Here is a 27,989-nt window from a genome sequence, read left to right as displayed (position 1 = left end):
AACAGGATGCTGAGCCGCGCCAGACTCGAACGTGGTTCCCCAGGTCCTAAATCGGCAGCTCTGGCCGTTAGGCCACATGCTCCTGTCACGTCCAGCCCGGCCCCTCTGACTGTCCGTGATTCTGTCTCTGCACAACCCCCCCCCCCCCCCCCCCCCCTCCCCGTGACGCCCAACCTTGTTCGTCCTGGCGGGAGAGACTCCTCCCGCTGTGCCCGGACTTGAGGCTCTTCCCGTCTGGAGTTAGGGTGGGAATTCTAGGGTGCCCCTCACCCTCCATCCGCTCATAAGTACCCTGTCCCGACCTATATACCCCCGCCCTTCCCTTCTGCCACCCCTCTCTGCTCCGCCTGGCTGCCTTACTTGCTGGAACGCAGAGGGTGCAGCCGGGATTCAATGCGAACGGCAACTTCAGAAGGAGGGAAGGAAACAGCCCACAGAGCGCTGCAAAACTTGTGGGGGCTTCTAGGCGACACGAGCCTTGGCGTGACTTACACAGACCCTTCCTGCACAGGCACCCACAGATCAGAAGAAGTAACCAACGGAGGGACGGGTGATGCAAGGAGCACCCTGACAGATCCCACTGGAAGAAGAGGGGGCGGGGCTGAGATCTGTGGTGCGACAGCAACAGATCACACGGCGGAATAAGAGGGACAGACCCCAGCGGAGTAAGAAGAACAGACCCCGTTGGAGTAAGAGGAACAGAGAAACAGACCACAGTGGAATAAGATAAATATATATCCCAGCGGAATAAGAAGTGGAAACAGAGGATCGGACCCCAGCGGAATAAGAGGAACAGATCCCACGGCGGAATAAAGTGAAAAGAAAAGAAACAGACCCCAGCGGTGTAAGAACAGACTCCAGCGAAATAAGAGGAAAAGACCCCAGCGAAGTGATAGGAATAGATCCTATAGGAATAAGAAAAATATAACTCAGCTTAACACGGGTGTAGGAACAGATCCCAGTGGAATAAGAGAGACAGAGGAACAGACCCCAGTGGAATAAGAGAAACAGACCCCAGTGGAATAAGAGAAACAGAGGAACAGACCCCAGTGGAATAAGAGAAACAGACCCCAGTGGAATAAGAGAAACAGACCCCAGTAGAATAAGAGAAACAGACCCCAGTGGAATAAGAGAAACAGACCCCAGTGGAATAAGAGAAACCAGTGGAATAAGAGAAACAGACTCCAGTGGAATAAGAGAAACAGAGGAACAGACCCCAGTGGAATAAGAGAAACAGACTCCAGTGGAATAAGAGAAACAGAGGAACAGACCCCAGTGGAATAAGAGAAACCAGTGGAATAAGAGAAACAGACTCCAGTGGAATAAGAGAAACAGAGGAACAGACCCCAGTGGAATAAGAGAAACAGACTCCAGTGGAATAAGAGAAACAGAGGAACAGACCCCAGTGGAATAAGAGAAACAGACCCCAGTGGAATAAGAGAAACAGACTCCAGTGGAATAAGAGAAACAGACTCCAGTGGAATCAGAGAAACAGAGGAACAGACCCCAGTGGAATAAGAGAAACAGACCCCAGTAGAATAAGAGAAACAGACCCCAGTGGAATAAGAGAAACAGACTCCAGTGGAATAAGAGAAACAGAGGAACAGACCCCAGTAGAATAAGAGAAACAGACCCCAGTGGAATAAGAGAAACAGACCCCAGTGGAATAAGAGAAACAGACTCCAGTGGAATAAGAGAAACAGAGGAACAGACCCCAGTGGAATAAGAGAAACAGACCCCAGTGGAATAAGAGAAACAGACTCCAGTGGAATAAGAGAAACAGAGGAACAGACCCCAGTGGAATAAGAGGAAACGATCTCAGCGGAATAAGAGAATCGGAGGAGCAGACCCCAGCAGAGAATGAGGAGTAGACCCCACGGCGGAATAGAGTGAAAAGAGCCGAGCGCAATAAAAGAAACAGACGCCAGCGGAGTAAGAAGAACAGACTCCGGCGAAATAGGAGTTAAAGACCCCAGCGGAATAAGAGAAATATACCTCAGCTTAACAAGGGTGGAGGAACAGCTCCCAGCAGAGTAAGAGAATTGATCCAACTGAAAATGCAGACGGGAGCCGGATACCAATAGGATAAAATCGAAAGGACAATCGTAGCAGGACAGCGGGAGTGACGGATCACGGTGTAGAAAGGAAGAAGCAGCCCGGCCCCAGAATCAACTAGAGAGTAGAATCAGAACACGGAGAAACCCCATCACGAAAAGATCTTATAGCGGGGGAGGGGGCGTGGGGGCCACAGGTCTGGTGGACAGCTCTGCGAGCATCTCTCAGGAGAGGGGGGCGAGGCTGGACAGACACCAGTGAGGCTTCCCCGGAGCACGTGGGAAAGAGGCGTGGCCAGGAGAGCCGGCGACGGCGAGCAGAGCCACACCCAACTTTCCACGGAGGGGCGGACTGTACCACCTGATCCCAGAGGAGCGCACAGGACAGATCCACTGGTGAAGGGTGGACAGCGCTCGCCCCGCTTTCAGCAGTGGACAGAGCTGAACAAGGTGCAGGGGAGTGGACAGAGCTGATCTCGGAGGCGGAGTGTGGACAGAGCGGATCTCAGAGGAGTGTGGACAGAGCTGAACAGGATGCAGGAGTGTGGACAGAGCTGATCTCAGAGGAGGAATGTGGACAGAGTGCATCTTGGCGATGGAGGACGCAGCATACACCAGTTCCGGGAGAGTGTACAGAGCTGACTCCCGGAGCAAAGTGCGGACAAAGTTGACCCCGGTTTAAGGACTGTGGGCAGACCTTGTCCTTCTATCAGAAAAGTGGACAGAGTGCTCCAACAGTAAGGGCTGTGGACAGAGAGGACCCAGTGTCACGAGGCTCTTTTTCCAAGAAAGTGGACAGAGTCGATTCCTGTGGAAACACGTGGGTGGAGATGGTGCAACTTTAAGGACCGGACAGAGACTGTCCCATTTTAAGGAGTGTTGGCGGAGACTGTCCCATTTTAAGGACTCAGGGCAAATACTGTTCCAATTTTAAGTACTCAGTGCAAAGACTGTCCCATTTTAAGGACGGTGGGCACATTCTGTCCAATTTTAAGGTCTGTGGACAAATTCTGTCCAATTATAAGGTCTGTGGACAGAGCCTGCCCCATTTTAAGACTGTGTACACAATTGCCCCGGCATTGAAGTGTGTCTACAGAGCTGGTCCGAGTGGGCGAGTTGGACTGGTTGGCACCGGTTGGTGTCCCTCGTGGGGGCGCTGCAGGTCCTACTCCTGGTACAGGGCAACCCCGGGTGTCAGGGGTCTGCTGGCACCTGAGGTGCCGAGGAGGTTGTGACAGAAGCACAAGAGGGGGCAGTGTCCTCCTCAGGGGGGAGCATGCGGCCCCAGCTCCCGGGGATCTGTCCTCGGCCCCCATGGGAGGAGCCCCCCAGTTGGGGGTGCTGCTGAGGGCCCCTCCTCGGGGGCCCCTCCTGCTTAGCATGATCATTCTCTGCAGCTACTTCTTCTATTGCCTCAGTGGCCCCTGCTGCGACCCCCGGGCCCCTGGAGCAGGGCCCCTCGGGGGAGGAGCGCCCGGGACGGAGGACGACGAGGAGGACTCCGAGGAAAGCGCCCCCCTGCCGGTGTTCAGCGGCCCCGGCACCAGGCGCTACCCCCAGGCCATCATCGTGGGGGTGAAGAAGGGGGGTACGCGCGCGCTGCTCGAGTTCCTGCGGATCCACCCGGAGGTGCGGGCGCTGGGGGCGGAACCCCACTTCTTTGACCGCGGCTACGAGAAGGGGTTGGACTGGTACAGGTAAGCGAGGGCCTTCTAGGCGCTGCGGGTGGGGTGGGGACGCGGGAGAGTGTCTTCAAAGGACTGGAGGGGTTGGGTGAGCGGGAGAGGAACGGGACTGGTGCGGGTAAGATCATGACCGCGAGGAGTTCGGGATGGACTGTGAGCAAGTGGGACTGGACTGGTACAGATAAGCGAAGCGAGGGGCTTCTGGGCGCTGCGGGTGGGGTGGGGGCGCGTGAGAGTGTCTTCCAGGGACCGCAGGTGGTGGGTGAGAGGGGGAGGAACGGGACTGGTGCAGGTAAGAGGAGCGCGAGGCGCAGGAGATGGACTGTGAGCAATTGGGAGTGGACTGGTACAGGTAAGCGAAGCGAGGGGCTTCTGGGCGCTGCGGGTGGGGTGGGGGCGCGTGAGAGTGTCTTCCAGGGACCGCAGGTGGTGGGTGAGAGGGGGAGGAACGGGACTGGTGCAGGTAAGAGGAGCGCGAGGCGCAGGAGATGGACTGTGAGCAATTGGGAGTGGACTGGTACAGGTAAGCGAAGCGAGGGGCTTCTGGGCGCTGCGGGTGGGGTGGGGGCGCGTGAGAGTGTCTTCCAGGGACCGCAGGTGGTGGGTGAGAGGGGGAGGAACGGGACTGGTGCAGGTAAGAGGAGCGCGAGGCGCAGGAGATGGACTGTGAGCAATTGGGAGTGGACTGGTACAGGTAAGCGAAGCGAGGGGCTTCTGGGCGCTGCGGGTGGGGTGGGGGCGCGTGAGAGTGTCTTCCAGGGACCGCAGGTGGTGGGTGAGAGGGGGAGGAACGGGACTGGTGCAGGTAAGAGGAGCGCGAGGCGCAGGAGATGGACTGTGAGCAATTGGGAGTGGACTGGTACAGGTAAGCGAAGCGAGGGGCTTCTGGGCGCTGCTGGCGCCTGTAGGGGTGTCTTTCAGACGCTGCTGGTTGTTGGTGAGCGGGCGGGACTGGACCAGTGCAGGTAAAAGGAGCGTGAGACTTTGCGGATGCAGGGTGATCAAGTGGGACTGTCACTGTAATCGAGAGGCTTCTGGGCGCTACAGGTGCGAGGGTGCACCTGGACTGGTATAGGTAAGAGAGGGGATTTAGGCGTTTCAACAGGTAGCAGGGTGAGCGTAGGGTTTTATAACGTTCCAGAGTGAGGTGAGGGATGGTCCAGCTAACACAGAGGTTGCAGGATAGTATAGTGACTTGAAGGCACCATAAATAAGTGAGGCGCGCGCAGCAGGTGTCTGCGAGTGCCCCAGGAAAAGTCTATGGGAGCAGACCTAAAGGGATGGATTTCGTGGCGCGCGGAAGAGGTGTCTATCAGTATAGGTAGCAATTTCTATTGGAGCATGGAACTGACACCAGGGCCTCAAAGGGACTGACTTCGAGCTGAAGGTAGTGGGCGTCTACCAATCAAGATAACATGGTTTTTGTAGCAGATGTACAGTATCTGTACATAAAGGATGTACTTCTAGTGCACACAGCAGGCGTTTGCAATTGCAGCTAATAAGGCAGAAGGAACCGAGACAGTGTACCGGTATCTAGAAAGGATGGACTTCTAGGCGCACAGAGTAGATGTCTGCGAGTAAAGCCATCATGGTCTCTGGGAGCAGAGACGCAGTACTGGTACCTGGAATGGGTGGTCCTCTAGGCGCACAGAGCAGATGTCTGCGAGTAAAGCGAACATGTATATGGGAGCAGAGACTCAGTACTGGTACCGGACTTGAGTGGTCCTCTGGGCGCACAGAGCACATGTATGCGATCACGGTCCATGGGAGCAGAGACGCAGTACTGGTACCGGGCGTGAGTGGTCCTCTGGGCGCACAGAGCACATGTATGCGATCAGGGTCTATGGAAGCAGAGACGCAGTACTGGTACCTGGAATGGGTGGTCCTCTAGGCGCTCGGAGCAGATGCCTGGGGGAGATATTATCATGGTCTATGGGAACAGAGCGGCTTCATTAGCACCTAGAATAGATGGTTTTCTATGCTAGCAACGAGTGGGTGGATTTCTGTGCGCTCAGGAAGAAGGGCGCACATCAATTTAAACTCAAGAGAGACGTCCGAGGAAAGCACAAGGTGCCCCCCCCCCCCCCCCACCTTGTGCTTTCCTCGGACGTTTCTCTTGAGTTTAAATTGGGGCTGGACTCATAGAGACAGGGCAGTGTAGACAGTCCCTTTACCCTAGTTGGAAACTCTTGAGACACCGCTAGTTCCCTTTGTGTGATCTCGGCTCAACTACTGCCACCGCGGTGATCTTGGTCTTCGTGAAATGGTGTTAAGGTCTACGCAGATTCCAGCCACTGCAAGACGCAGCTGCAGACGAGGTGTTCTAAAAAGACATATCTAAGAACATATCTATATCTTTTGACTTCTTAAATCGGTAGTCTGTGGAGCAAAATGTAAATTAGAAGTCATTCTGTATCCAAAACACTGCATGACCGAGGATATCCCCCTGCCCCCACCCCCACACAAAAAAGTTCCACAATTGTGTTGCTCATCCATTCCAGAATTTTCTTTGCATTCTGGAACTTGTAGTCCTGATTTTCAATCAGGTCACGCAGGACTACAAATCCCAAAATGTAAAGAAAAAAACCCTGGGCTGGATCTTACCCACGCATGTAAGTGGGGAACTGGAGAGCTTAGAACAGCCATCTAGCTATGGACACGAGGGAGGCCATAGCTCCTCAGACATCACCTGCTGGCCCCGCGAGTGCAAGGGTGCGGGCAAGCGTTTTTTCATACGTGCCGACTGAACTCTAGAACATTCACCCGAAGAATGTCAGGAACAGAGGCGAGCGCCCCAAGCTCAACAGAAGCTGAAAACCCGGCAGTTTCCACAACTCCCTGCGGGCTTTGCTTTCACTTCTATAGCGCCAAGAGTCTTTCCTACCAGCAAATAAGCGCGTCGCAGAGCTTTATAACCTAATTTTTTAATCCTTATGATGATTGTTATTAATATTATTATTACAATTCCTTCCTCCCTGACCTGGCTCAAACTCTGGGAATGCTCTAACACTCAGCCCGCTCCTCTGACGTCTACACATGTTGAGACCACCATATACTACTCCACTTTCATCCCAGCTCTAGTCACTTTTGTGATTCTCCTTCTCTAAAGTTCCGCTGTGAAGACACCTTTGACTTGGACAGGCGCTATACGAGCCCAATAAAACCCCACAATAGGATGCACAGGGTGGGGTCGGAACGGGAGTGGGGTCCCAGGGGTGTGTCATGGATTCTCGGGGTGTCACGTGGGGTTGGTCTGATTCAACATGTCAGAGATTACACAAACTTTAGCGCGGCTGCTTCCTTTTATAGCATCATGCAAGGGATGTAAAGCAGGCGACGGCTTTTATTGTAATTAAGGAGGCTGTGGTCTGTTATACACTATATAAGTGTTTTAAATGCTGTTTTTAAACTTTGTGGGTTTTCTCCAAACATGATATGCATTAATCCACTCATCTGTGCTGATAATTGGTGCGGGCCGATCACACATGTATTCAGGGAACTTGATAAAATCGTAATTCAGATGCAAAGAAGATGGGGCTTCCAGTACTACAGGAGAAGAGGCTTCTAGGCGCAGGGGTGAATTTTTGGGGATCTGGGCTAGTCTGGGAACCCAAAGCAGCCCTGACAGAAAAATAAAGTTAAAACCATCTTCACTCCCGCCCCCCCCCCACCCCTCTCCATCCATTCTCTGTCTCGCTCCTTTTCACTGCACTCTCTTCTCCCTCTCTCTGATCTCTTTCTATCTACTCCCTCTCGTGCCTACCACACTTGATTCACCTGCCTTTCTTTCCCTCCTATCTTTTCATTCATTTTCTATCTCTAAACGGGCCCCTCAGTGCTCTGTGCCCCGGTGCCACCGCACCTGTTGCACCAATGTTAGCTACACCACTGGGGTGAAATCTGGAACCGCAATTGATGTGAAGCTTCTAGGCGCAAGGAGTACATTCTAGGCACACACCGGTACACGGTAGGCGGTTGGTTTGCTGCACGCTTCCTCAGTGTGAAGGGATGGGCGCTGCTGTACAGTGTGCAGTGCTTCTAGGCGCAAGGAGTATATTCTAGGCACACACCGGTACACGGTAGGCGGTTGGTTTGCTGCACGCTTCCTCAGTGTGAATGGATGGGCGCTGCTGTACAGTGTGCAGTGCTTCTAGGCGCAAGGAGTATATTCTTGGCACACACCGGTACACGGTAGGCGGTTGGTTTGCTGCAGGCTGCCTCAGTGTGAAGGGCTGGGCGCTGCTGTGCAGTGTGCAGTGCTTCTAGGCGCAAGCAGTACATTCTAGGCACACACCGGTACACGGTTGGTTTGCTGCAGGCTGCCTCAGTGTGAAGGGCTGGGCGCTGCTGTGCAGTGTGCAGTGCTTCTAGGCGCAAGCAGTACATTCTAGGCACACACCGGTACACGGTTGGTTTGCTGCAGGCTGCCTCAGTGTGAAGGGCTGGGCGCTGCTGTGCAGTGTGAAGTGCTTCTAGGCGCAAGGAGTACATTCTAGGCACACACCGGTACACGGTTGGTTTGCTGCACGCTGCCTCAGTGTGAAGGGGTGGGCGCTGCTGTGCAGTGTGCAGTGCTTCTAGGCGCAAGGAGTATATTCTTGGCACACACCGGTACACCGTAGGCGGTTGGTTTGCTGCACGCTGCCTCAGTGTGAAGGAATGGGCGCTGCTGTGCATTGTGCAGTGCTTCTAGGCGCAAGGAGTACATTCTTGGCACACACCTGTACACGGTAGGCGGTTGGTTTGCTGCAGGCTGCCTCAGTGTGAAGGGGCGGGCGCTGCTGTGCAGTGTCAGTGCTTCTAGGCGCAAGGAGTACATTCTTGGCACACACCGGTACACGGTAGGCGGTTGGTTTGCTGCAGGCTGCCTCCGTGTGAAGGGGCGGGCGCTGCTGTGCAGTGTGCAGTGCTTCTAGGCGCAAGGAGTACATTCTTGGCACACACCGGTACACGGTAGGCGGTTGGTTTGCTGCAGGCTGCCTCAGTGTGAAGGGGCGGGCGCTGCTGTGCAGTGCTTCTAGGCGCAAGGAGTACATTCTTGGCACACACCGGTACACGGTAGGCGGTTGGTTTGCTGCAGGCTGCCTCAGTGTGAAGGGGCGGGCGCTGCTGTGCAGTGTCAGTGCTTCTAGGCGCAAGGAGTACATTCTTGGCACACACCTGTACACGGTAGGCGGTTGGTTTGCTGCAGGCTGCCTCAGTGTGAAGGGGTGGGCGCTGCTGTGCAGTGTGCAGTGCTTCTAGGCGCAAGGAGTATATTCTTGGCACACACCGGTACACCGTAGGCGGTTGGTTTGCTGCACGCTGCCTCAGTGTGAAGGAATGGGCGCTGCTGTGCATTGTGCAGTGCTTCTAGGCGCAAGGAGTACATTCTTGGCACACACCTGTACACGGTAGGCGGTTGGTTTGCTGCAGGCTGCCTCAGTGTGAAGGGGCGGGCGCTGCTGTGCAGTGTCAGTGCTTCTAGGCGCAAGGAGTACATTCTTGGCACACACCGGTACACGGTAGGCGGTTGGTTTGCTGCAGGCTGCCTCCGTGTGAAGGGGTGGGCGCTGCTGTGCAGTGTGCAGTGCTTCTAGGCGCAAGGAGTACATTCTAGGCACACACCGGTACACGGTAGGCGGTTGGTTTGCTGCAGGCTGCCTCAGTGTGAAGGGGTGGGCGCTGCTGTGCAGTGTGCAGTGCTTCTAGGCGCAAGGAGTACATTCTAGGCACACACCGGTACACGGTAGGCGGTTGGTTTGCTGCAGGCTGCCTCAGTGTGAAGGGGTGGGCGCTGCTGTGCAGTGTGCAGTGCTTCTAGGCGCAAGGAGTACATTCTTGGCACACACCGGTACACGGTAGGCGGTTGGTTTGCTGCACGCTGCCTCAGTGTGAAGGGGTGGGCGCTGCTGTGCAGTGTGCAGTGCTTCTAGGCGCAAGGAGTACATTCTTGGCACACACCGGTACACGGCAGGTGGTTGGTTTGCTGCAGGCTGCCTCAGTGTGAAGGGGCGGGCGCTGCTGTGCAGTGCTTCTAGGGTTCATCCCCGAGGCCGGTACTTCCTCCCATCCTTGCGCCGGTGCACGGTAGGCGGTTGGTTTGCTGCAGGCTGCCTCAGTGTGAAGGGCTGGGCGCTGCTGTGCAGTGTGCAGTGCTTCTAGGCGCAAGCAGTACATTCTAGGCACACACCGGTACACGGTTGGTTTGCTGCAGGCTGCCTCAGTGTGAAGGGCTGGGCGCTGCTGTGCAGTGTGCAGTGCTTCTAGGCGCAAGCAGTACATTCTAGGCACACACCGGTACACGGTTGGTTTGCTGCAGGCTGCCTCAGTGTGAAGGGCTGGGCGCTGCTGTGCAGTGTGAAGTGCTTCTAGGCGCAAGGAGTACATTCTAGGCACACACCGGTACACGGTTGGTTTGCTGCACGCTGCCTCAGTGTGAAGGGGTGGGCGCTGCTGTGCAGTGTGCAGTGCTTCTAGGCGCAAGGAGTATATTCTTGGCACACACCGGTACACCGTAGGCGGTTGGTTTGCTGCACGCTGCCTCAGTGTGAAGGAATGGGCGCTGCTGTGCATTGTGCAGTGCTTCTAGGCGCAAGGAGTACATTCTTGGCACACACCTGTACACGGTAGGCGGTTGGTTTGCTGCAGGCTGCCTCAGTGTGAAGGGGCGGGCGCTGCTGTGCAGTGTCAGTGCTTCTAGGCGCAAGGAGTACATTCTTGGCACACACCGGTACACGGTAGGCGGTTGGTTTGCTGCAGGCTGCCTCCGTGTGAAGGGGCGGGCGCTGCTGTGCAGTGTGCAGTGCTTCTAGGCGCAAGGAGTACATTCTTGGCACACACCGGTACACGGTAGGCGGTTGGTTTGCTGCAGGCTGCCTCAGTGTGAAGGGGCGGGCGCTGCTGTGCAGTGCTTCTAGGCGCAAGGAGTACATTCTTGGCACACACCGGTACACGGTAGGCGGTTGGTTTGCTGCAGGCTGCCTCAGTGTGAAGGGGCGGGCGCTGCTGTGCAGTGTCAGTGCTTCTAGGCGCAAGGAGTACATTCTTGGCACACACCTGTACACGGTAGGCGGTTGGTTTGCTGCAGGCTGCCTCAGTGTGAAGGGGTGGGCGCTGCTGTGCAGTGTGCAGTGCTTCTAGGCGCAAGGAGTATATTCTTGGCACACACCGGTACACCGTAGGCGGTTGGTTTGCTGCACGCTGCCTCAGTGTGAAGGAATGGGCGCTGCTGTGCATTGTGCAGTGCTTCTAGGCGCAAGGAGTACATTCTTGGCACACACCTGTACACGGTAGGCGGTTGGTTTGCTGCAGGCTGCCTCAGTGTGAAGGGGCGGGCGCTGCTGTGCAGTGTCAGTGCTTCTAGGCGCCTCCGTGTGAAGGGGTGGGCGCTGCTGTGCAGTGTGCAGTGCTTCTAGGCGCAAGGAGTACATTCTTGGCACACACCGGTACACGGCAGGTGGTTGGTTTGCTGCAGGCTGCCTCAGTGTGAAGGGGCGGGCGCTGCTGTGCAGTGCTTCTAGGGTTCATCCCCGAGGCCGGTACTTCCTCCCATCCTTGCGCCGGTGCAGGAGGACCGGAAGCTCAGTGCCGCAGTACGCCCCAGTACACCTCTCTATCTGTCAGGGCAGGTATGGACTATTGTAGCCGTGCACAGTACAGTCTGCGGCGTCGTAATAAGCATGTTTCATGCTGGGCCGCTTGAATTATGCGGCAATGGAGATCCTCCTTTTGAGCCAGGTTTTCCTACATTATGAGGGAAGAAAATACATATTATGTGGTATAATATGGCATATGCTGTATTACTTTATTTTGCTATTTTATAACTTTAAAAGACATTAATTATGTCTGGCCAGAAGGTTTATTTAGTACCAGTTTAGTGAAAATTTAACACCTGAACTCAGCAATCAGAAGCTGGTGTAACGAAACTTGAGGGGGCCCCCCTGCAAGGCACTTGGAGGGCCCCCCCTCCAGACTCAAAAAGGAGCCCTCCGGCCAAAGTACCTTGCTGAGGGGGCCCGCTGGAGCTTGGGGGCCTCCCGCACCGCGGGGGCTGCAGGGGCCTTTGTTACGCCGCAGGGACCCGTTTTACTTTTAAGTGTTTGCCACTGTGAGGCACAACACGTGGCCTATTTTTAGAAACTTTTGATCCGTTTGAATTGGAATTTTTTGTTTCAATGTTCAAATTCTGCAGCAACTGGAGTATGTGGTGAGTGTGGTGAATGCATATTTATGCAGTAAACTTTGCACCCACAGCATCATATAATTCCAGTATGCATGGGCACACGTCTTGGACACTAAAGCATTTTTCGACAGCAGGCCAGGCTCACAGAAATATGGCGACCATGACATTCTTTGAAGAACAGCAGCCTACAAAAGAGATGAAGCTGGGCGGCCAGATTCACAGCGGGAATTCCAAAATTATATATTTTTTTCCATTTTACTATTATGATTATTGATTTTTTTTCACTGTTTTGCCCAATCAGTTCTAATTAAACATTCTCTAGGAGGCAATGAAATGTGAAATGCGTTTTTGTGGCTACTTTTTCTTTCAGCTTCTTCACACAGTGTGATTAAAGGCCTAGTGCTTACAATCAACCCTGTGCACCTTTGCACAGGTGTGTTTAATGAGCACAGTATGGCCAATGGGCACAGTGTGTAAAGTGAGTACAGCATGGGCAGTGGGCACAGCGTGTATAGTGAGCAGAGTGTGGACACTGGGCACTGGTGTATATAGTGAGCACAGTATGGGCAATGGGCACAGCGTGTATAGTGAGTAGGCCTGGGCGTGAAATTCCACTCTGCTCGCAGAGTTTTTTCCACGTAGTTCCTAAAAACTCTGCTCCGCGTAGCACAGTGGAGTTTTTTCCTCGTTTGCCAGCTTTAAGTTGACGAGCCGAGGGAGGAAAATCGTACTCCAGACCACTTCCCGGCGAGATTTCTCAATGCGGGTGGTTGCGGATGGCCGTGACCGCTCACATTGAGCAATCTTCTGTTCGCATGGGGAAGCTGCCGCTCGAGTAGAACATCTGCTCGAGTGGCAGAACGAAGCAGTGCCCTCTTGCGCTCAACTGGGGTGCCATTTGTGCCAATTTTCCACCATGGGACAAACACCCAGCGCTAAAAATCAACGCGAACAGTACAACCGTATGCACCCCCGCACGTGCCGAACTCGGCATAGCGTGGTGGAGATTTTTGGTCACTTTGCGGAGTTGTGCATAGCGGAACTCCACCCAGTCCTAATATTTAGCACAGTATGGACATTGGGCACTGGTGTATGTAGTGAGCACAGTATGGGCAATGGGCTCAGTGTATATAGTGTGCACAGTTTTGAAAAAGGGTCCAGTGTGTTAAACGAGCCCAGAGCAAACAAAGGGCACAGTGTGATTAATAAGCACAGTATTGATTGTGAGCTTGGTGCATGGTGAGTAAAGCATGAGCAATGTGCACAGCATGTATAGTGAGCACAGCATGGGCAATGGGCTCAGCGCGTATAGTAAGCACAGTATGGGCAGTGGGTACACCATGTATAGTGAGCGCAGCATAGGCAATGGACACTGTGTGAATACGGTGCACAGCATAGGCAATGGGCACAGCATGTATAGTGAGTGCAGAAAGGGCAATGGGCACAGCGTGAATAGTGAGCACAGCATGGACAATGGGCACAGCATGTATAGTGAACACAGCATGTGCAATGGGCACAGTGTGTATAGTGAGCACAGCATGGGCAGTGGGCACAGCACGTATAGTGAGCGCAGCATGGATAGTGGGCACAGCGCGAATGGTGAGCACAGCATGGGCGTGGGCACAGCGTGTATAGTGATCACAGCATGGACAATGGGCACAGTGCGTATAGTGAACACAGCATGTGCCATGGGCACAACATGTATAGTGAGTGCAGCACGGACAATGGGCACAGCGTGTATAGTGAGCGCAGCACGGACAATGTGCACAGCATGTATAGTGAACACAGCATGTGCCATGGGCACAGCATGTATAGTGAGCACAGCACGTATAGTGAGCGCAGCATGGGCAATGGGCACTGTGTGAATAGTGTGCACCGCATGGGCAATGGGCACAGCATGTATAGTGACCACAGTATGGGCAGTGGACACATCATGTATAGTGAGCGCAGCATGGACAATGGGCACAGTGTGTATAGTAAGTGCAGCATGGGCAGTGGGCACAGCGCGCATAGTGCGCAGAGCATGGACAATGGGCACAGCGCGTAGACTGAACACAGCATGTGCCATGGGCACAGCGTGTATAGTGAGCACAGCATGGGCAGTGGGCACAGCACGTATAGTGAGCACAGCATGGGCTGTCAGCACAGCATGTATAGTGAGCGCAGAATGGGAAATTGGCCCAGTGTGTATAGTGAGCAGAGTATGGACAATGAGCTTAGCATGTACAGTTAGCGCAGTATGGGCAGTGGGAATTGTGAGTTTAATCAGCATAAAATGGACAAAGTGCACAGTGAGTTTGATGAGCGCAGTACGGTTACAGGGCACTATGCAGCTTTTTTACAAGGCCCTTGCGCCACCGGTGCATCACTTTTAATGTGGGAAAAAGTAACTTACCGGCGACGCAAGGGGCATGTAAATAAGCCCCTGTGCGTTAAATGAGCACATTATGGACAATGGGCACAATGCATAGGGAGGGCAGTATAGGCAGTCGTGTACTGCAAAAAGTGACTAGGAAAAAAAAAATGGAAGAATGTTTGAATGAATCTTAGCCACTGGGGATTTCTCTGGGTGGCATTAATTCCATCACTGCATCATATAGTGCTGTCCGGTGAATGTTAAACGCTGCTAGCGGAGTCAGGAGGCGGACGTTGACTGGAGGTGGGAATGAGCGTATATGGGGTACAGGAAATAAACTCATGGCTGCATCCTCACACCGACCAAGAGGCCTCTTGGTAAATAAGTCTTGATTTCCAAAAACTTTAGGCCCACATTTCCTGATCCCTTTAGTAAAAACAGACAAGGGTAATTGTGCAACTGGGCCCAGAAGTTGTAGCTCCTCACTACAGCTGAGTGACATGACCAAGGTATTAGTTAGTATCACTTGTATATGGCTGTGATTCTTGTACAGGGCTGTGGTTAGACCATGTCAGGGTCAGACACGTCCAGCAGTTTACCCCCTCAGTAGCAAGAGCAGGTTTGGGTCTGAAGTCTCAGTACTACTGTCTGTGCCACTCTTTGCTCTTAGCATGATTTTAGGTGTTTTTTTATGGAATGGTATGATTTATGTGTTGTGTCTATCTTGATGTTTGGAGGATCCAAGGGTGTGTAAATGTGTATGTAGATGTGTGTGTAGGTGGTGCATATACATGTGCGTGTAGATCTGGGCCTGCTTTGTGTTTTGATCTCTTTGTGTTTTCTTTCTGTGTTTACAGACACTTGGTATGTGGACTTGTACATGTATTTCCGGGTGGCGCTCAACTGTGCGCGCACGCACATCTGGTTATTAGTGACGTATTATTTATTGGTGATGTGTGGGGACTGCGTGCACACGCATCAAGCACTTCCCATTCGCACACCGCACACACTGATCTGCACACGCCGTCATCACTCAGTGACACAACATCAGTGCAGTGGTTGGTGACTTATTTGCAGACTTAATTATGCAATTACAATTACAATGTACAACATACCTGGATGTAACTGGGAATTTCCACCTTGTAGAAATCCGCACAGTGCCACCGATGTACACATTAATAGTAATCGTTAATGTTAATCATACTTGTAAAGCGCACTGTAACCCTGCGGGCATCCTGGCGCTGAGATACATATATACTACCATCATAGCCGCTGCAGAAACATGCACGGTTGACCTGCTAACCTCTTGGGAAGAGCCACGTTTTTATTTTCTTACGGAGCAGCGGGTCCGGCACCTGTCTCAGTTCGGAGGGCAGACCGTTCCATAGCCTGGCACCTGCAGTACCGAAGGCCCTACCCCCTGAATTTACTCTTTTGATCCTCGGTATTTTTCCCAGGTTAGCCGAGGAAGACGGGAGAGTACGGGTAGGAACATACCATCTAAATTTGCTTGCAACGTTTTAGGCCCGAGCCCATGCAGCGCCTTATAGACAATGCAGAGTGACTTGAACTGTATCATCTGCAGGACAGGGAGCCAGTGCAGCCCGGCCAGGGCCTGGGATGCGGACGATCGCCGTGGTCTCATTAGGGTGAGCTTTGCCGCCACAGTCTGGACTCTTTGTAGCCTCCCAATCAAATACCTGGGAGACTCCAGTAACAAGGAGTTACAATAATCCAGACGACTGAGGATAGCGCTCCTTACTACTAAAGCTCTGGCCTGGATTGGTAGCCTCGGAAGAAAGGGCTCTAATAATTGAGAAACGACTCCCCACGATGTTGTTGACTTGAGTCTCTAAGTTCAGGTTATCATTAAATCTGACTCCTAGGTTTCGTACCTTCTCGACAGGTACCAGAGGTGCATCCGCAGGGATGGGCCAGAAATCATTTGGGAGTAAAGGGGCCACTTTCCCTATCGCGCTCTGTAAAATCTCAGTTTTTTCACGGTTGAATTGCAAGGAGTTGTTTCTTAGCCATTTCACTGTGGCTTGCATGCAGGCGCGGACATTTCCGAAGGATTCTGCGCAAATGTCCACGAAATGCTAATGGTATTGTTTTTCTGGAACGTTTTAAAACTTTCTGGCATTGTTCTGTGCGAAATCCAAAATTAACTGGATGCCCAATTCCCGCCATTCTGCTCATGGTTTTATTTCCTGCGCAGGCGCAGGTGCAGGCGCAGGCGTGGCAGTAACTGTCAAACTTAGGGAGTGGGTGTTGTTAACATTCTGCGGCGCCTTTGTTTCAGGTGCAGTGCTTTTAACTTTCAATAGAGTGTGCGTTCGCTCTGGGCCATGTCTGTCTGGGAGGAGTGCCCTAGGGGATCCCAAGAGGGTCACTTAGGGCCTCATGTAGGTAAATAAATTTTACCGTTTCTTAAATACCGAGCCGTACCGAATCGTTAAATTAGAATCGTTAAGTTATATGTAGGTAAAAATTCGGTAACAGTTACCGATTCGGTAACATTCGGTAATCACGAATCGGAATTCACCGAATCGGTAAATACCGAGGTGGTATTTACCGAATCGGTAAATACCGAGGTGGTATTTAGCGAATCGGTAAATACCGAGGTGGTATTTAGCGATTCGGAAAATACCGAGGATACTACCACCTTCCCTTAACTAAGTAGCTAATATCATAATTATGTTATAATAGAAGGTCTCTTAGGCCTGAATAGGGGACCCCATACCTCAAAAATCAGCTCAGTGAAATCACATCACAGGAGCATCAGGAGCCGTCTCGCAGGAAGGCTCGTCTTCGGTCTGAATAATAAACATGATGTCTGTGATATGAAAAGCACCAACTGTCAGGTATTTGCAGCTGCGCGTGTGTCATGGCTAAATAGTGGGTCGAACAACCTAGAGTGGAAAACATGCATTGTGTAAAATTCCAGACTGTGTGTCACAGCATGTACAGACCAAGGTCGCTGCGCAGAGCTTGGGATGGGAACAACAGAATGCACTCGTCTGAAGGAAGTCTCGAGTCAGCAGTTTATTCAAGAAAGAACATGTAAACGCAGTGTCGTGTGCAAAGACAAAAAGATGGCTACATAACATTCAACGTGGTAATGCTAACTGAACAATGTATGTACGTATTCAGGGAGAACTCACTACACGCCCCCTTGAGCGAAGCAATATTTGATAGGCAAGAAAAGAGAGAACGCAGAGTTCAGTATCGTCAGAGCAGAACAAGGCGTAACCAATGCAGCGCCAAAGTCCTAAAGTCCAATTAATTGCAGCATAAAATTCCAAAAAACACATTGCAAGTATAGTAAAAAACTCAAGCCGACCATCAGGAAGAGAAAAAAGAGAAATAAAAGAAATAAATGTGGCGCCAGGGTGCTGTCCAGTAGCACAGGCGCAATGGACGACAATCCAGTTAATCCATGAATGTATAGGCAGCATATGTGGCCACGGCTTCCAACAAAAAATCGTTTGCAGGGCCACTAAAAGTCTCAGCCATCCAATTAAGTAAAGAAAAGGAACATACGTGTTCTCCAACCAACGGAGCCTCTAGCACAATCAGAGGGCACCCGGAATGTTCCTCCAAATAGCTCATGGACAAGAAGTCGTAGGCTGCCGCTGAGATGTCCCAATTACCCAGGATACCATGCGCCGCACCACACGCCATGATCCGGACACCAGAACAGGACAACTCGTGAGACACTAAGGGCCTCATCAGTCGATCGAAATCCGGCACCGGAGACACCATGTTGGTCAAGCACAAATCCAGAGGCCATTCAAAGGGACAATCCAGGCAGTGTAATACAGGTTGTACGCAGGTGAAGTAGGAATACCTGAAGGATAATCCATAAGCCAGGCTCAAAGTCGCCAATGGCAGAGTACCATAAAAGTCAAGCATCCTATCACGAAGAAGATGCAGACGGGACAGGTGCTCGTGTGGCACCGAAGGAGCAGCCATTCCGGAGTATGAAAAGGAAAAGCAGCACACCTGCCACTAGCGCCAGGAGCAGCGGGACACCTCCACAGATGCTCGAGAACAGTGAATGAACAAATGCCGGAATTACACCAAAAATAGGTTGGAAAGAGGTTACGAGACCCGAGCCCACATGTGTAAAAAAATGAGCCAGGCCGGTCGTGGACGAGGCATTGAAAATAGTTTGGATCAAAGAGCCGAAATGCAGGGGGAGGTCAGTATTCAGAGGCGCCTGTACCTCAGTGCGCGTATTAGCAACGTGAAGGACAAATGTTTCACGAGAGGAAGTCAAAGGCACCTCTTTGTGGGACAATAGCGCTCTATTCTGCTCAACTTGTTGAACTCTGCTTTCAAGGTTGGAATCGAAGGCCAGATGGAAACATCCAGCCGCACATGCGGGGGTGGAAGAAGAACAGTATTGCAGCAGACAACTTTATGAGAGACAGTTATGTACGGGATTCCCACTCACATCCCGCAGCAAGCTTCATTATTCAACATTAAATAAATACCGTTTGCAAGCAGAGTGAAAGGAGGTGTAATCACAGGCACTGGGATACCTCGTAGGACGCACGCCAAATTCGGGGCTTGTACATTGCATGCGCCGTGTACTTGCATGTGCCTATTGTCTCATGTATGAATCCTAGAAGAGAGAGTGCTGAAGCTATTATCTATAACGGCTAAAGCCTTCTCCATGTTTGCTTGGTCAATAGCTCTCAATCTGGAAGCCGCCTCACTGTGCGACAACTTGCAGACTTCGTTGTAAATAGCATACGCCCACCTTTTGGTTGTGCCACCCACAGGACCATTCACAAAATCATTCAATTCGGTATGCACATTGATGGAGTGGGTGGACTTCCTGATCCTGTAGATGTGCTCTGTGTCAGCTGGTGGACAGATTGGGATGTGTGTACCATCAATGCAGCCAATGAAATGGGGGAACTGTGCCATGTGAGAAATGTCTGTTTTTGTTTACTGCAGTGCAGCCTGTGTGTTGTGGAAGCTGATGTAGTGGTGCATTCTCTGCATCATGGCATCCAGGAAATTCCTGACGGAACGGGACAGGCAACTCTGGGATACACCACCCACCGCAGCTGACACCACCTGATAACTGCCGGATGCCAACAGATGTGGGCTGCAGAGCACCTGCACATGTGGGGGTATGGCGTGCGCCCTTCTTATTGGCTGGTCCAGGAGTGGGTGCAGGTCCCTGATTAAGGCCATGATGTTTTCGGGGTGTAGCCTGTACCTCTCATGTATCTCTGCATCAGTCAGCTGGAATAGTGTGATGCGCTGTCTGTAGATGCGTTCCTCCCGTCGCCAAACCCTCAGTCCTGCTGCCTGTGGATGTGGGCGCCTTGCAATGACGTACATAGCGGGCATGTTGTCCACGCTGTTGCATTTTGGGATTGCTTATCTGCACTGTTGATGGTTACCACCTGCTTTCAATCCGTGTTAATTACCGACTCTTATTTACCGATTTTCTTGGATTTCTTAATTACCGAGTGCTCCTACATGTCATTTTAATTTTTACCACTTCATATTTACCACTTCATATTTACCGATTCGTTAATTATGTATTCGGTAACTCTGATTCGGTATTTTGGAATTCGGTAAATATGAATCGGTATTTACCGCCTCATATTTACCGAAAAGTGGTTTTTGGACTCCTACATCTCACTTGTCTGAATACCGGTCGGTAACGGCATATTTACCGAAAATCGGCCGTTACCGACCGGTATTTGGCTACCTACATGAGGCCCAAAGTGTTTCTAAGCTGCAGCGCACCCTGGAGGCTGAGCCCACATCTACCCTCTGCCGCGCGTTCTTTATTTCTCGCTACCGAGGTGTTTTTGTCTCCGTGCAGCGCGCTGGCTTGTGGCAGGGACTGCCCGAGGTCCCAGCCTGCTGTTGTGTGGTTTGCAACACAGGCTGGTCTTTGTGTGGTTCAGTGGCGCTGTCTTGTGTGCGAGAGGTGTGCGAATCCGCCTGCAATGGGCCAACTCGACCTGTGGGGTTTGGTGTTCAGTTCTCCCAAACTGCAGGATGGATGCAGAGACTGACGTGCGTGGGGTCTGAGTGGCTGTCTTTGTGTTATATCATGTGTGCAACAAGTACTCGGCGCTGTTTGTGAGGCGATGTGATTAGCTGGGCTTGGTGGACTAATGTGTCCTTTGTAGGGGCCTGTGTTTAACCGCATGGTCACAGGTTCAAATCCTGTCGGGTCCTTTCATCCTTCTGAGGTCGGTAAAATGAATACTGTAGGGTAACAATAAACATCTGTTATTCAGCACCAAGATACCTTGGGTGAAAGAGCGCTTTACAAATACACGTTATGTTATGTTTATGCATCCCACTAGAAATATTTAGGAAGAAAGTCGCTGTGGTGCTGTATGTGTGCAGCCGGGTTACAAATGATGCAAAAACAACAGTTGATGGACAGAGTGCAGAACAATGTCATACATTCACCCCAGTACAGAGATAGGGGCCTAAATCCATCGTTTTTTTGCTCACCATGCCATTCCAGTTTGAACCCAGCCATATGCAAATCAGTCTTGACCCTGTGCCTCATGGGAACAGTCCAGTCCGAACTGCCAAGCCAGGTCCTCCCTGGACTGGAAACAAGCATCCTAGGACCGGTTTCGGGGTTTCACACCTCTTCAGCCAGGATAGCTTGATTCCAGTGGCATGGAGAGCACGGTACCTACGTCTGGGCATAGCCGTACCACTGGGGTGACAAATGTAAAAACAACAGTTGATGGACAGAGGGCAGAACAATGTCATACATTCACCCCAGTACAGAGATCTGGGCCTAAATCCATCGTTTTTTTTGCTCACCATGCCATTCCAGTTTGAACCCAGCCATATGCAAATCAGTCTTGATCCTGTGCCTCATGGGAACAGCCCAGTCCGAACTGCCAAGCGAGGTCCTCCCTGGACTGGGAACAAGCATCCTAGGACCGGTTTCGGGGTGTCACCCCTCTTCAGTCAGGATAGCTTGATTCCAGTGGCATGGAGAGCACGGGACCCACGTCTGGGCATACCCGTACCACTCGGGGTGACAAATGCAAAAACAACAGTTGATGGACAGAGTGCAGAACAATGTCATACTTTCACCCCAGTACAGAGATCTGGGCCTAAATCCATCATTTTTTTGCTCACCATGCCATTCCAGTTTGAACCCAGCCATATGCAAATCAGTCTTGACCCTGTGCCTCATGGGAACAGTCCAGCCCGAACTGCCAGGCCAGGTCCTCCCTGGACTGGAAACAAGCATCCTAGGACCGGTTTCGGGGTTTCACCCCTCTTCAGCCAGGATAGCTTGATTCCAGTGGCATGGAGAGCACGGGACTCACGTCTGAGCATACCCGTCCCACTCGGGGTGACAAATGCAAAAAGAACTATTGATGGACGGAATGCAGAACAATGTCATACATTCATCCCAGTACAGAGATCTGGGCCAAAATCCATCGTTTTTTTGCTCACCATGCCATTCCAGTTTGAACCCACCTATATGCAAATCAGTCTTGACCCTGTGCCTCATGGGAACAGTCCAGCCCGAACTGCCAAGCCAGGTCCTCCCTGGACTGGAAACAAGCATCCTAGGACCGGTTTTGGGGTATTCAAAAATAACTATTGATGGACAGTCTCCCAAGCATTGCAACTCAAGCACTCTCTAGGAGGCGGAATGATGTTCCAAGCAGCCAGTACCATGGGGTGAGACAGCAGTACTCCTCTGGGCGCTATTTATTCAAGGATTGGTAGCAAGCGCTACCTGCAAGAATGCCCCGGTGAAAGCTGCTCATTGAACGCAGGAAGGCAAGAGGCTCTCAGTGTGACCGAGAAGGGTGCACAGCACAGATGTGATACCCAGATCTACTGATGGGGTGGCACTTACGAGTGAGGCACTGGAGGCAGTGATCAGTGCGTGGCAGGGGATGCAGCTGGTGGGCATCGGCAGTCGTGTCTTGGGACTTGGGATTCTTTATTACGAATCATCAGATTTTGACCCAGAACAAGAGAGAGAAAGCCAGAAAAGGGAGAAGGAAAGAGTCAGAGAAAAATAGAAAAACAGTGACGAACAGAATATGCTGGAATGAAAAAGAAGCTGCAAGTGTGAGACAAAGAGACAGGAAGAGGACGGTGGTGAAAGACAGAGGTATGGGATGGCAGCAAGACTAGCCAGGCATAGCATTCTGTAGCACAAGTGGGGGGGGAGGCTCCTAAGGACAAACGCTGACCTTCTTCACTTCACAAGTTTCAGAACCATAGATGGCAGTGAGTGGTTTTTACTTTAGTTCCTAATTACTTTTAACCATGCTGTCAAACACTCCATCCACCCATAACAGGTGTCATTAGCAGTCATACACTTGAAAAAGGAAATGCTTACTGCTTAGCTCTTTGAAGCCAAACACACGTCATCAAACCGAACAAACACCCACTCACCCAGGGTGGTCGAGGGCTGCACTCACCCACCCCACGAAGTGTAAATCCTCACCCACCACCCCAGGATTTTACCAGGGCTAAGGATACATTCAGAGGCACAGGGAATGCCTGCGACAAGGTTACATCCCCCTTGATTAAAGACAAATCTGGTGCCCTTACTCACACATTTGTATCTGTGTATTGAGTATAGTTTATACTATAGCCTTTCAGTTCATATTATCCAATCCAATGATATTCATTCCTTCAAACTTTAAAAGATGAACAACTGAGTTGGCCCCATCAAAAAATCAACCTACGACCTTCAAGCTGCCTGCTGATTGGCACAATCAGAACATTAACCCACTGAGCGACCTTAGTAGCCAGGTGTGTCTGCGGGTAAGAGAGCTCAGTCTGTTAAGGCACACCTTGCGAACGTCTCAATGTACACAACATCTTCCATTACTGGGAAAATAAATAGCTAACAACGTTAATCTGTCTGCTGCACCTCCCTGCGCTACATCTGTACGTCACAGACAGCTTAGTGGGTTTATGCATTTGAATGAATGTAGCAGAAAGGATGGCTCAGTGAGCTGAATGCTCGCTGTTGATGAATGCAAGAGTGGCAAGTCCCAAATGTAAATCTTTGCAATCGCCCGTGAATCCCTCCGAGGTTGATAAATTGAGAACCATTACATTGGGTACTAGTGACACCTGTTATTTTCAGCTCTCTGAAATGTAGTATAAAGCATTAAATTAAAGCGATTTTTTAAAATTGAATTCCAGGGGGGCTTACTATAGCTTTCATTCTTATAGGTCGATAAAACAACAGCCACTGAGCAGCCTAGTAAGTAACACCTACTACTAATCACCAAGAAACACATTTATATTGTGTACTCTGTACGTGGTCCTTATGACCACTCACCTAACTGTAGTAGAAATATTGTGCATTCAAGAAACATGTCTTTTCTGTTTTTTTCTTGTCTACCTCAAGCAATATATTCTGCCTGTCATTGCTTCAAACACATTTTGTTCTCTTTAATTTGGAAAAGAGTTTGCATTTTTAGACAGCACGAAAATGTATTCTGTATTCAAATGTCTCCGTTCAGCTCAGATTCACTTGTGAAGCGGCACTTATGTCAGGTGGGATGAGTGACAGGGCCTCTGACAAGAGCGTTAATTGACAGTCACCGGGTCAGTGATTACAGAGAGGGCCAGAGGCGTGGCAAAGATGCCATGGACCCTGGTGCAAGCATGGAAAATTGTCCCTTTAACAGCTTTTAGGCAGAAAACACAGCAACTATCAGATTTCAATGGGCCCCTCAGGGTTCTTTGTCATGGTGCCACTGCACCTGCTGTATCAATAGTAGACTTGACCCTGGAGAGGGCTCGACCATCCCTCTTTTCCTTCAGTACTTGCCACCCCCTGCTATCCTTGCAGCCTTGGGTGGAAAGAGTGTGTTTGTCCCTGGCTTCAGACAACCTTTTGGAGCTGACCTAGGAAGGAGTCGTGATGCACCCCAATAAAATCCCTGGCACAGTGCCATTGGGAGGAAGACAGGCTTTCGAAGGAGCTGGGTAAGTGCTTAATTTGTAGAGGGGTCAAAAGATGTCTTGGGAGTCCACCACCGATGCTGCTGAATGCTGGGGTTGCAGAATACTAAGCCTGACTAGTCTTGAGTCCAGCACGCGCCTCCGTGCCCCACCCGCCACTTCCTAACTATTTAAGTCACTCTTCAAGGTTCTTCTTCATCCCTGCTTTCTCCTTTTGTGACTGTTTTCACACCTTTCTCTCCCTTCCTCTTTCTTGCTCTGGGTCAAAGTCTGAAGATAAAAATAATTCCTGGTCCACAAAAATGAGTGAAAAGGGCTCCTCCTGCACCCAGTAGAAGAAATTAAACACCGAACAGGCCAGACTGAGTGTTTCTTTGTAATCTGCAGCGTTGTAGTTAGCCACCCAACTGCGTGCTGCAAGCTAGCAGCGTGGTGGAAGGAACTGACAGTTTTACTGTATCCCTCCCCTATCGTCTGCAATAGAGCCGCAAAAGCATGTGACCGTCACAATGATTTTTTTAAAAAGAGTTTTACATAGCGCGAACTAGACCCGAGACATCGGGTATCAGAGCGCTTTACATGAGCACCAGTTTCGTTACAGATGGACACATTCATTCTTGTTAGGCACGGGGAGATTTGGGGGCATATTATCAAGAACCGGCGTTAAAATTATCGCCGCTTTAGCGGCAGAAAACTGCAGCTAAAGCGGCGATAATGGGCTTGATAATATGCCCTTGAGAATTCCCATAGAAGCCCATGTTCTGGTGTGAACATGGGCTTCTATTGAAATTCTCTGCGGCATATTATCAAGCCCATTATCGGCGCTTTATCTGCAGTTGTCTGCCGCTAAAGCGGCGATAATTGTAACGCCGTGCTTGATAATATGCCCCTAAGTGATTTGCCCAGAATCATTGGATGTTGAGCGTTGTTGCTAAGACTCGGACCCGGTCCCTCATCTTCGAGGTCGACCGCTCTAGCCGTAAGGCTACATCTTCTCCCCACGATATTCAAATGTTACTCAAAAACGCACTGCTGTCCCTGAGACTCCGGCCACCTACAAAGGTTTAGCAGAGTCTCTGGAAGCCTTGAGAACTGCACTTCTCTCTGTTGACCTAGAAAAGATCTGAGACTACAGTATCCTCTGATGCTCCAGAGTGCGTTGAGGGACTGACACTAACGTGGTGGATCCCAGGGAAAACGCCTCAGTGGGCCTGGGTAACATTTTATTACGCCAGAGTAATCAAAGTAATTTCAGTAATTACTCATTACTCTTGTGATGTGAAAGTACAGAAATGATGTGATTACGCCAGCTTGAGAAATTAAGAATAATCTTGAGCAAAAAATCCTACCGCAGAACACAGGAACAATGAACTACGGGAGAGCGGGAAACTGCTGGCTACGGCTGTTCGTGCCCTGTATCATTTAGTGCTATTTTCTTAGCACAAAATGCATCCTCTGGCGAATTTTGGACGCAAGGGTGCATTTTACAGCAAGAAAATATCGCTAAATGCTGGATTAACCGTCTCGCGTCTTTACACTTAATTATGAGTAATTTTGTGGTAATTAAGAATAATTGTGCTAGAGAGAATTACACCAGTTATGCCCACCCCTACTGCTCAGGGCTGTAGAGTATAGAGTCGTATGTGCCTTTTTCCCTCGATATGTTGGCAGCATTTTATACCATGTTGAACTCCTTTGCAACATCCCACAGTATCATTCGGACAGCTCTAGTCTGAAGTGCCTCATACTGTTCTCAACGAGGCGAAATTCTACCTTTTCACTCCGTGTTCACGAACATTCCCTGTTGCACACCCCACACAGCCTCACGATTGCCAGTCCTTTGCAATGCCTTGACGGCGCCATCAGCTGGAGTCCTCGATAGTCATTATGCCCGAGCCTTACAACATTTGGTCAGTAGTGCCTGAAGATGAATTCAGCCACCTCAGAGATTTATTTATTTACTGATCAGCAGTCCTAGTGTCCTGACCAGAAATGGTGCAAATGAGAGCGATCACTATATTTAGGACTATAAACTGTTTTGGCTGTTAACAAAGAACCAAAACAAAGGGTGGGGCATAGGTACAAAGGGTGAGGTGTGAGGTACAAAGGGCGAGGTGTGAGGCATAGGTACAAAGGGTGAGGTGTGAGGTGGAGGTGCAAAGGGAGAGGTGTGAGGTACAAAGGGCGAGGTGTGAGGCATAGGTACAAAGGGTGAGGTGTGAGGTGGAGGTACAAAGGGGGAGGTGTGAGGTACAAAGGTTGAGGTGTGAGGGATAGGTACAAAGGGTGAGGTGTGAGTTACAAAGGTGAGGTGTGAGGTGTAGGTACAAAGGGTAAGGTGTGAGGCTAGGTACAAAGGGCGAGGTGTGAGGTGGAGGTACAAAGGGTGAGTTGGAGGCACAAAGGGTGAGGTGTGAACTGGGGGTACAAAGGGTGAGGTGAAAGGTAGAGGTACGTAAGATGAGGTGTAGGTACAAAGGGTGAGGTGTGAAGTGGAGGTACAAAGGGTGGGGTGGATGTACAAAGGGTGAGGCGTAAGGTGGAGGTACAAAAGATGAGATGTAGGTACAAAGGGTGAGGTGTGAGTTGAAGGTACAAAGGGTGAGGTAAAAGGTAGAGGTACGAAAGATGAGGAGTAGGTACAAAGGGTGAGGTGTGAAGTGGAGGTACAAAGGGTGGGGTGTGAGTTGGAGGTACAAAGGGTGAGGTATGAGGTGTAGGTACAAAGGGTGAGGTGTGAAGTGGAGGTACAAAGGGTGGGGTGTGAGTTGGAGGTACAAAGGGTGAGGTATGAGGTGTAGGTACAAAGGGCGAGGTGTGAAGTGCAGGTACAAAGGGTGAGGTGTGAAGCGGAGGTACAAAGGGTGAGGTGTAGGTACAAAGGGTGAGGTGTGAGGTACAAAGGGAGAGGTGTGAGGTGGAGGTCGGAGATGTGGATGCTGGTATGAGTTGGACAATAATAGTGAGGAGAAAAACAATAATAATTTACCATATATTTGCCCTTCAGTTTTCATGAGCTGAGTGTGAGCAGGGAGACATGCCCTTCACACCTTGTTGGTGACGTGCCTGGTTAGTAAGGCGTCTTTTTAAGGCATGCTTTACTGCGCCTATGAGTCTTAAGAAACCAGGCTGGTTAAAAGAGGATTGTTTGCTCTCATTCCGGTCCTTTCATTCTTGTATTCATAATTAATGTCCCAGTTCCATGAAAACTATATATTTCCCTGTGCGTGTTTATTTTAAAATATGCAAAAAGAACAGAAAATAGATATTTTAGGGTGATTTTTAATGACTTCAATCAAGATTACAGGCCAAAAAAATAAAAAATAAACAAACTTTAGTTGGAAACAGCTGCAGATACACATTTGTACTTAATTGCTAAACTTTTCATGTGTGTATTCAGGTTCACTATATGGCTACATGTAGGCCCAAAAATCATTAAGCATCCAAATATGAATGTAACTTTACTGATTAAATGATTGTATAAATATCCTACTTGCTGCTTATTGGTTTTAAAAAATGAAAACTGCATTAACACAGGAAAATCAGCAAAAAAAAACAATGGATAAATACAGACAGAAATGTAAAAAAAAACAATACAACAGGTTCTCTCATTTATAATGGCATAGACAAGATTATAAGTTAAGAATGCAAATAAAACAAGCATTGGCAAGGCCATCCGATCAGGCCTGGGAAAGCCAGTAGTGTTTATAAATTCTTTTGCATATGTAATAGACATTACAATGAGAAAATTAAAGATGAATTACTCA

The 27,989-nt window shown here is 50.5% G+C and overlaps 1 protein-coding gene across 1 annotated transcript in view; it reads left to right on the top strand.

Annotated features, from left to right (window-relative positions):
* Positions 1–304: 304 nt before the first annotated feature.
* The window catches only part of HS3ST6 (heparan sulfate-glucosamine 3-sulfotransferase 6), a 147,203-nt gene continuing 119,518 nt past the window's right edge, over positions 305–27,989 (top strand). The window contains exon 1 of the mRNA XM_085629359.1: positions 305–3,751. Within this exon, the coding sequence (XP_085485485.1) occupies positions 3,369–3,751 (383 nt within the window). The 5' untranslated portion in view covers positions 305–3,368. The remainder of the gene's footprint in view (positions 3,752–27,989) is intronic.

The sequence above is a fragment of the Triturus cristatus genome, chromosome 10, assembly GCF_964204655.1.
Source record: "Triturus cristatus chromosome 10, aTriCri1.1, whole genome shotgun sequence".
Lineage (NCBI taxonomy): Eukaryota > Metazoa > Chordata > Amphibia > Caudata > Salamandridae > Triturus > Triturus cristatus.
Note: the sequence above shows the minus strand (reverse complement) of the source record. Positions and strands in the feature narration are given on the sequence as shown.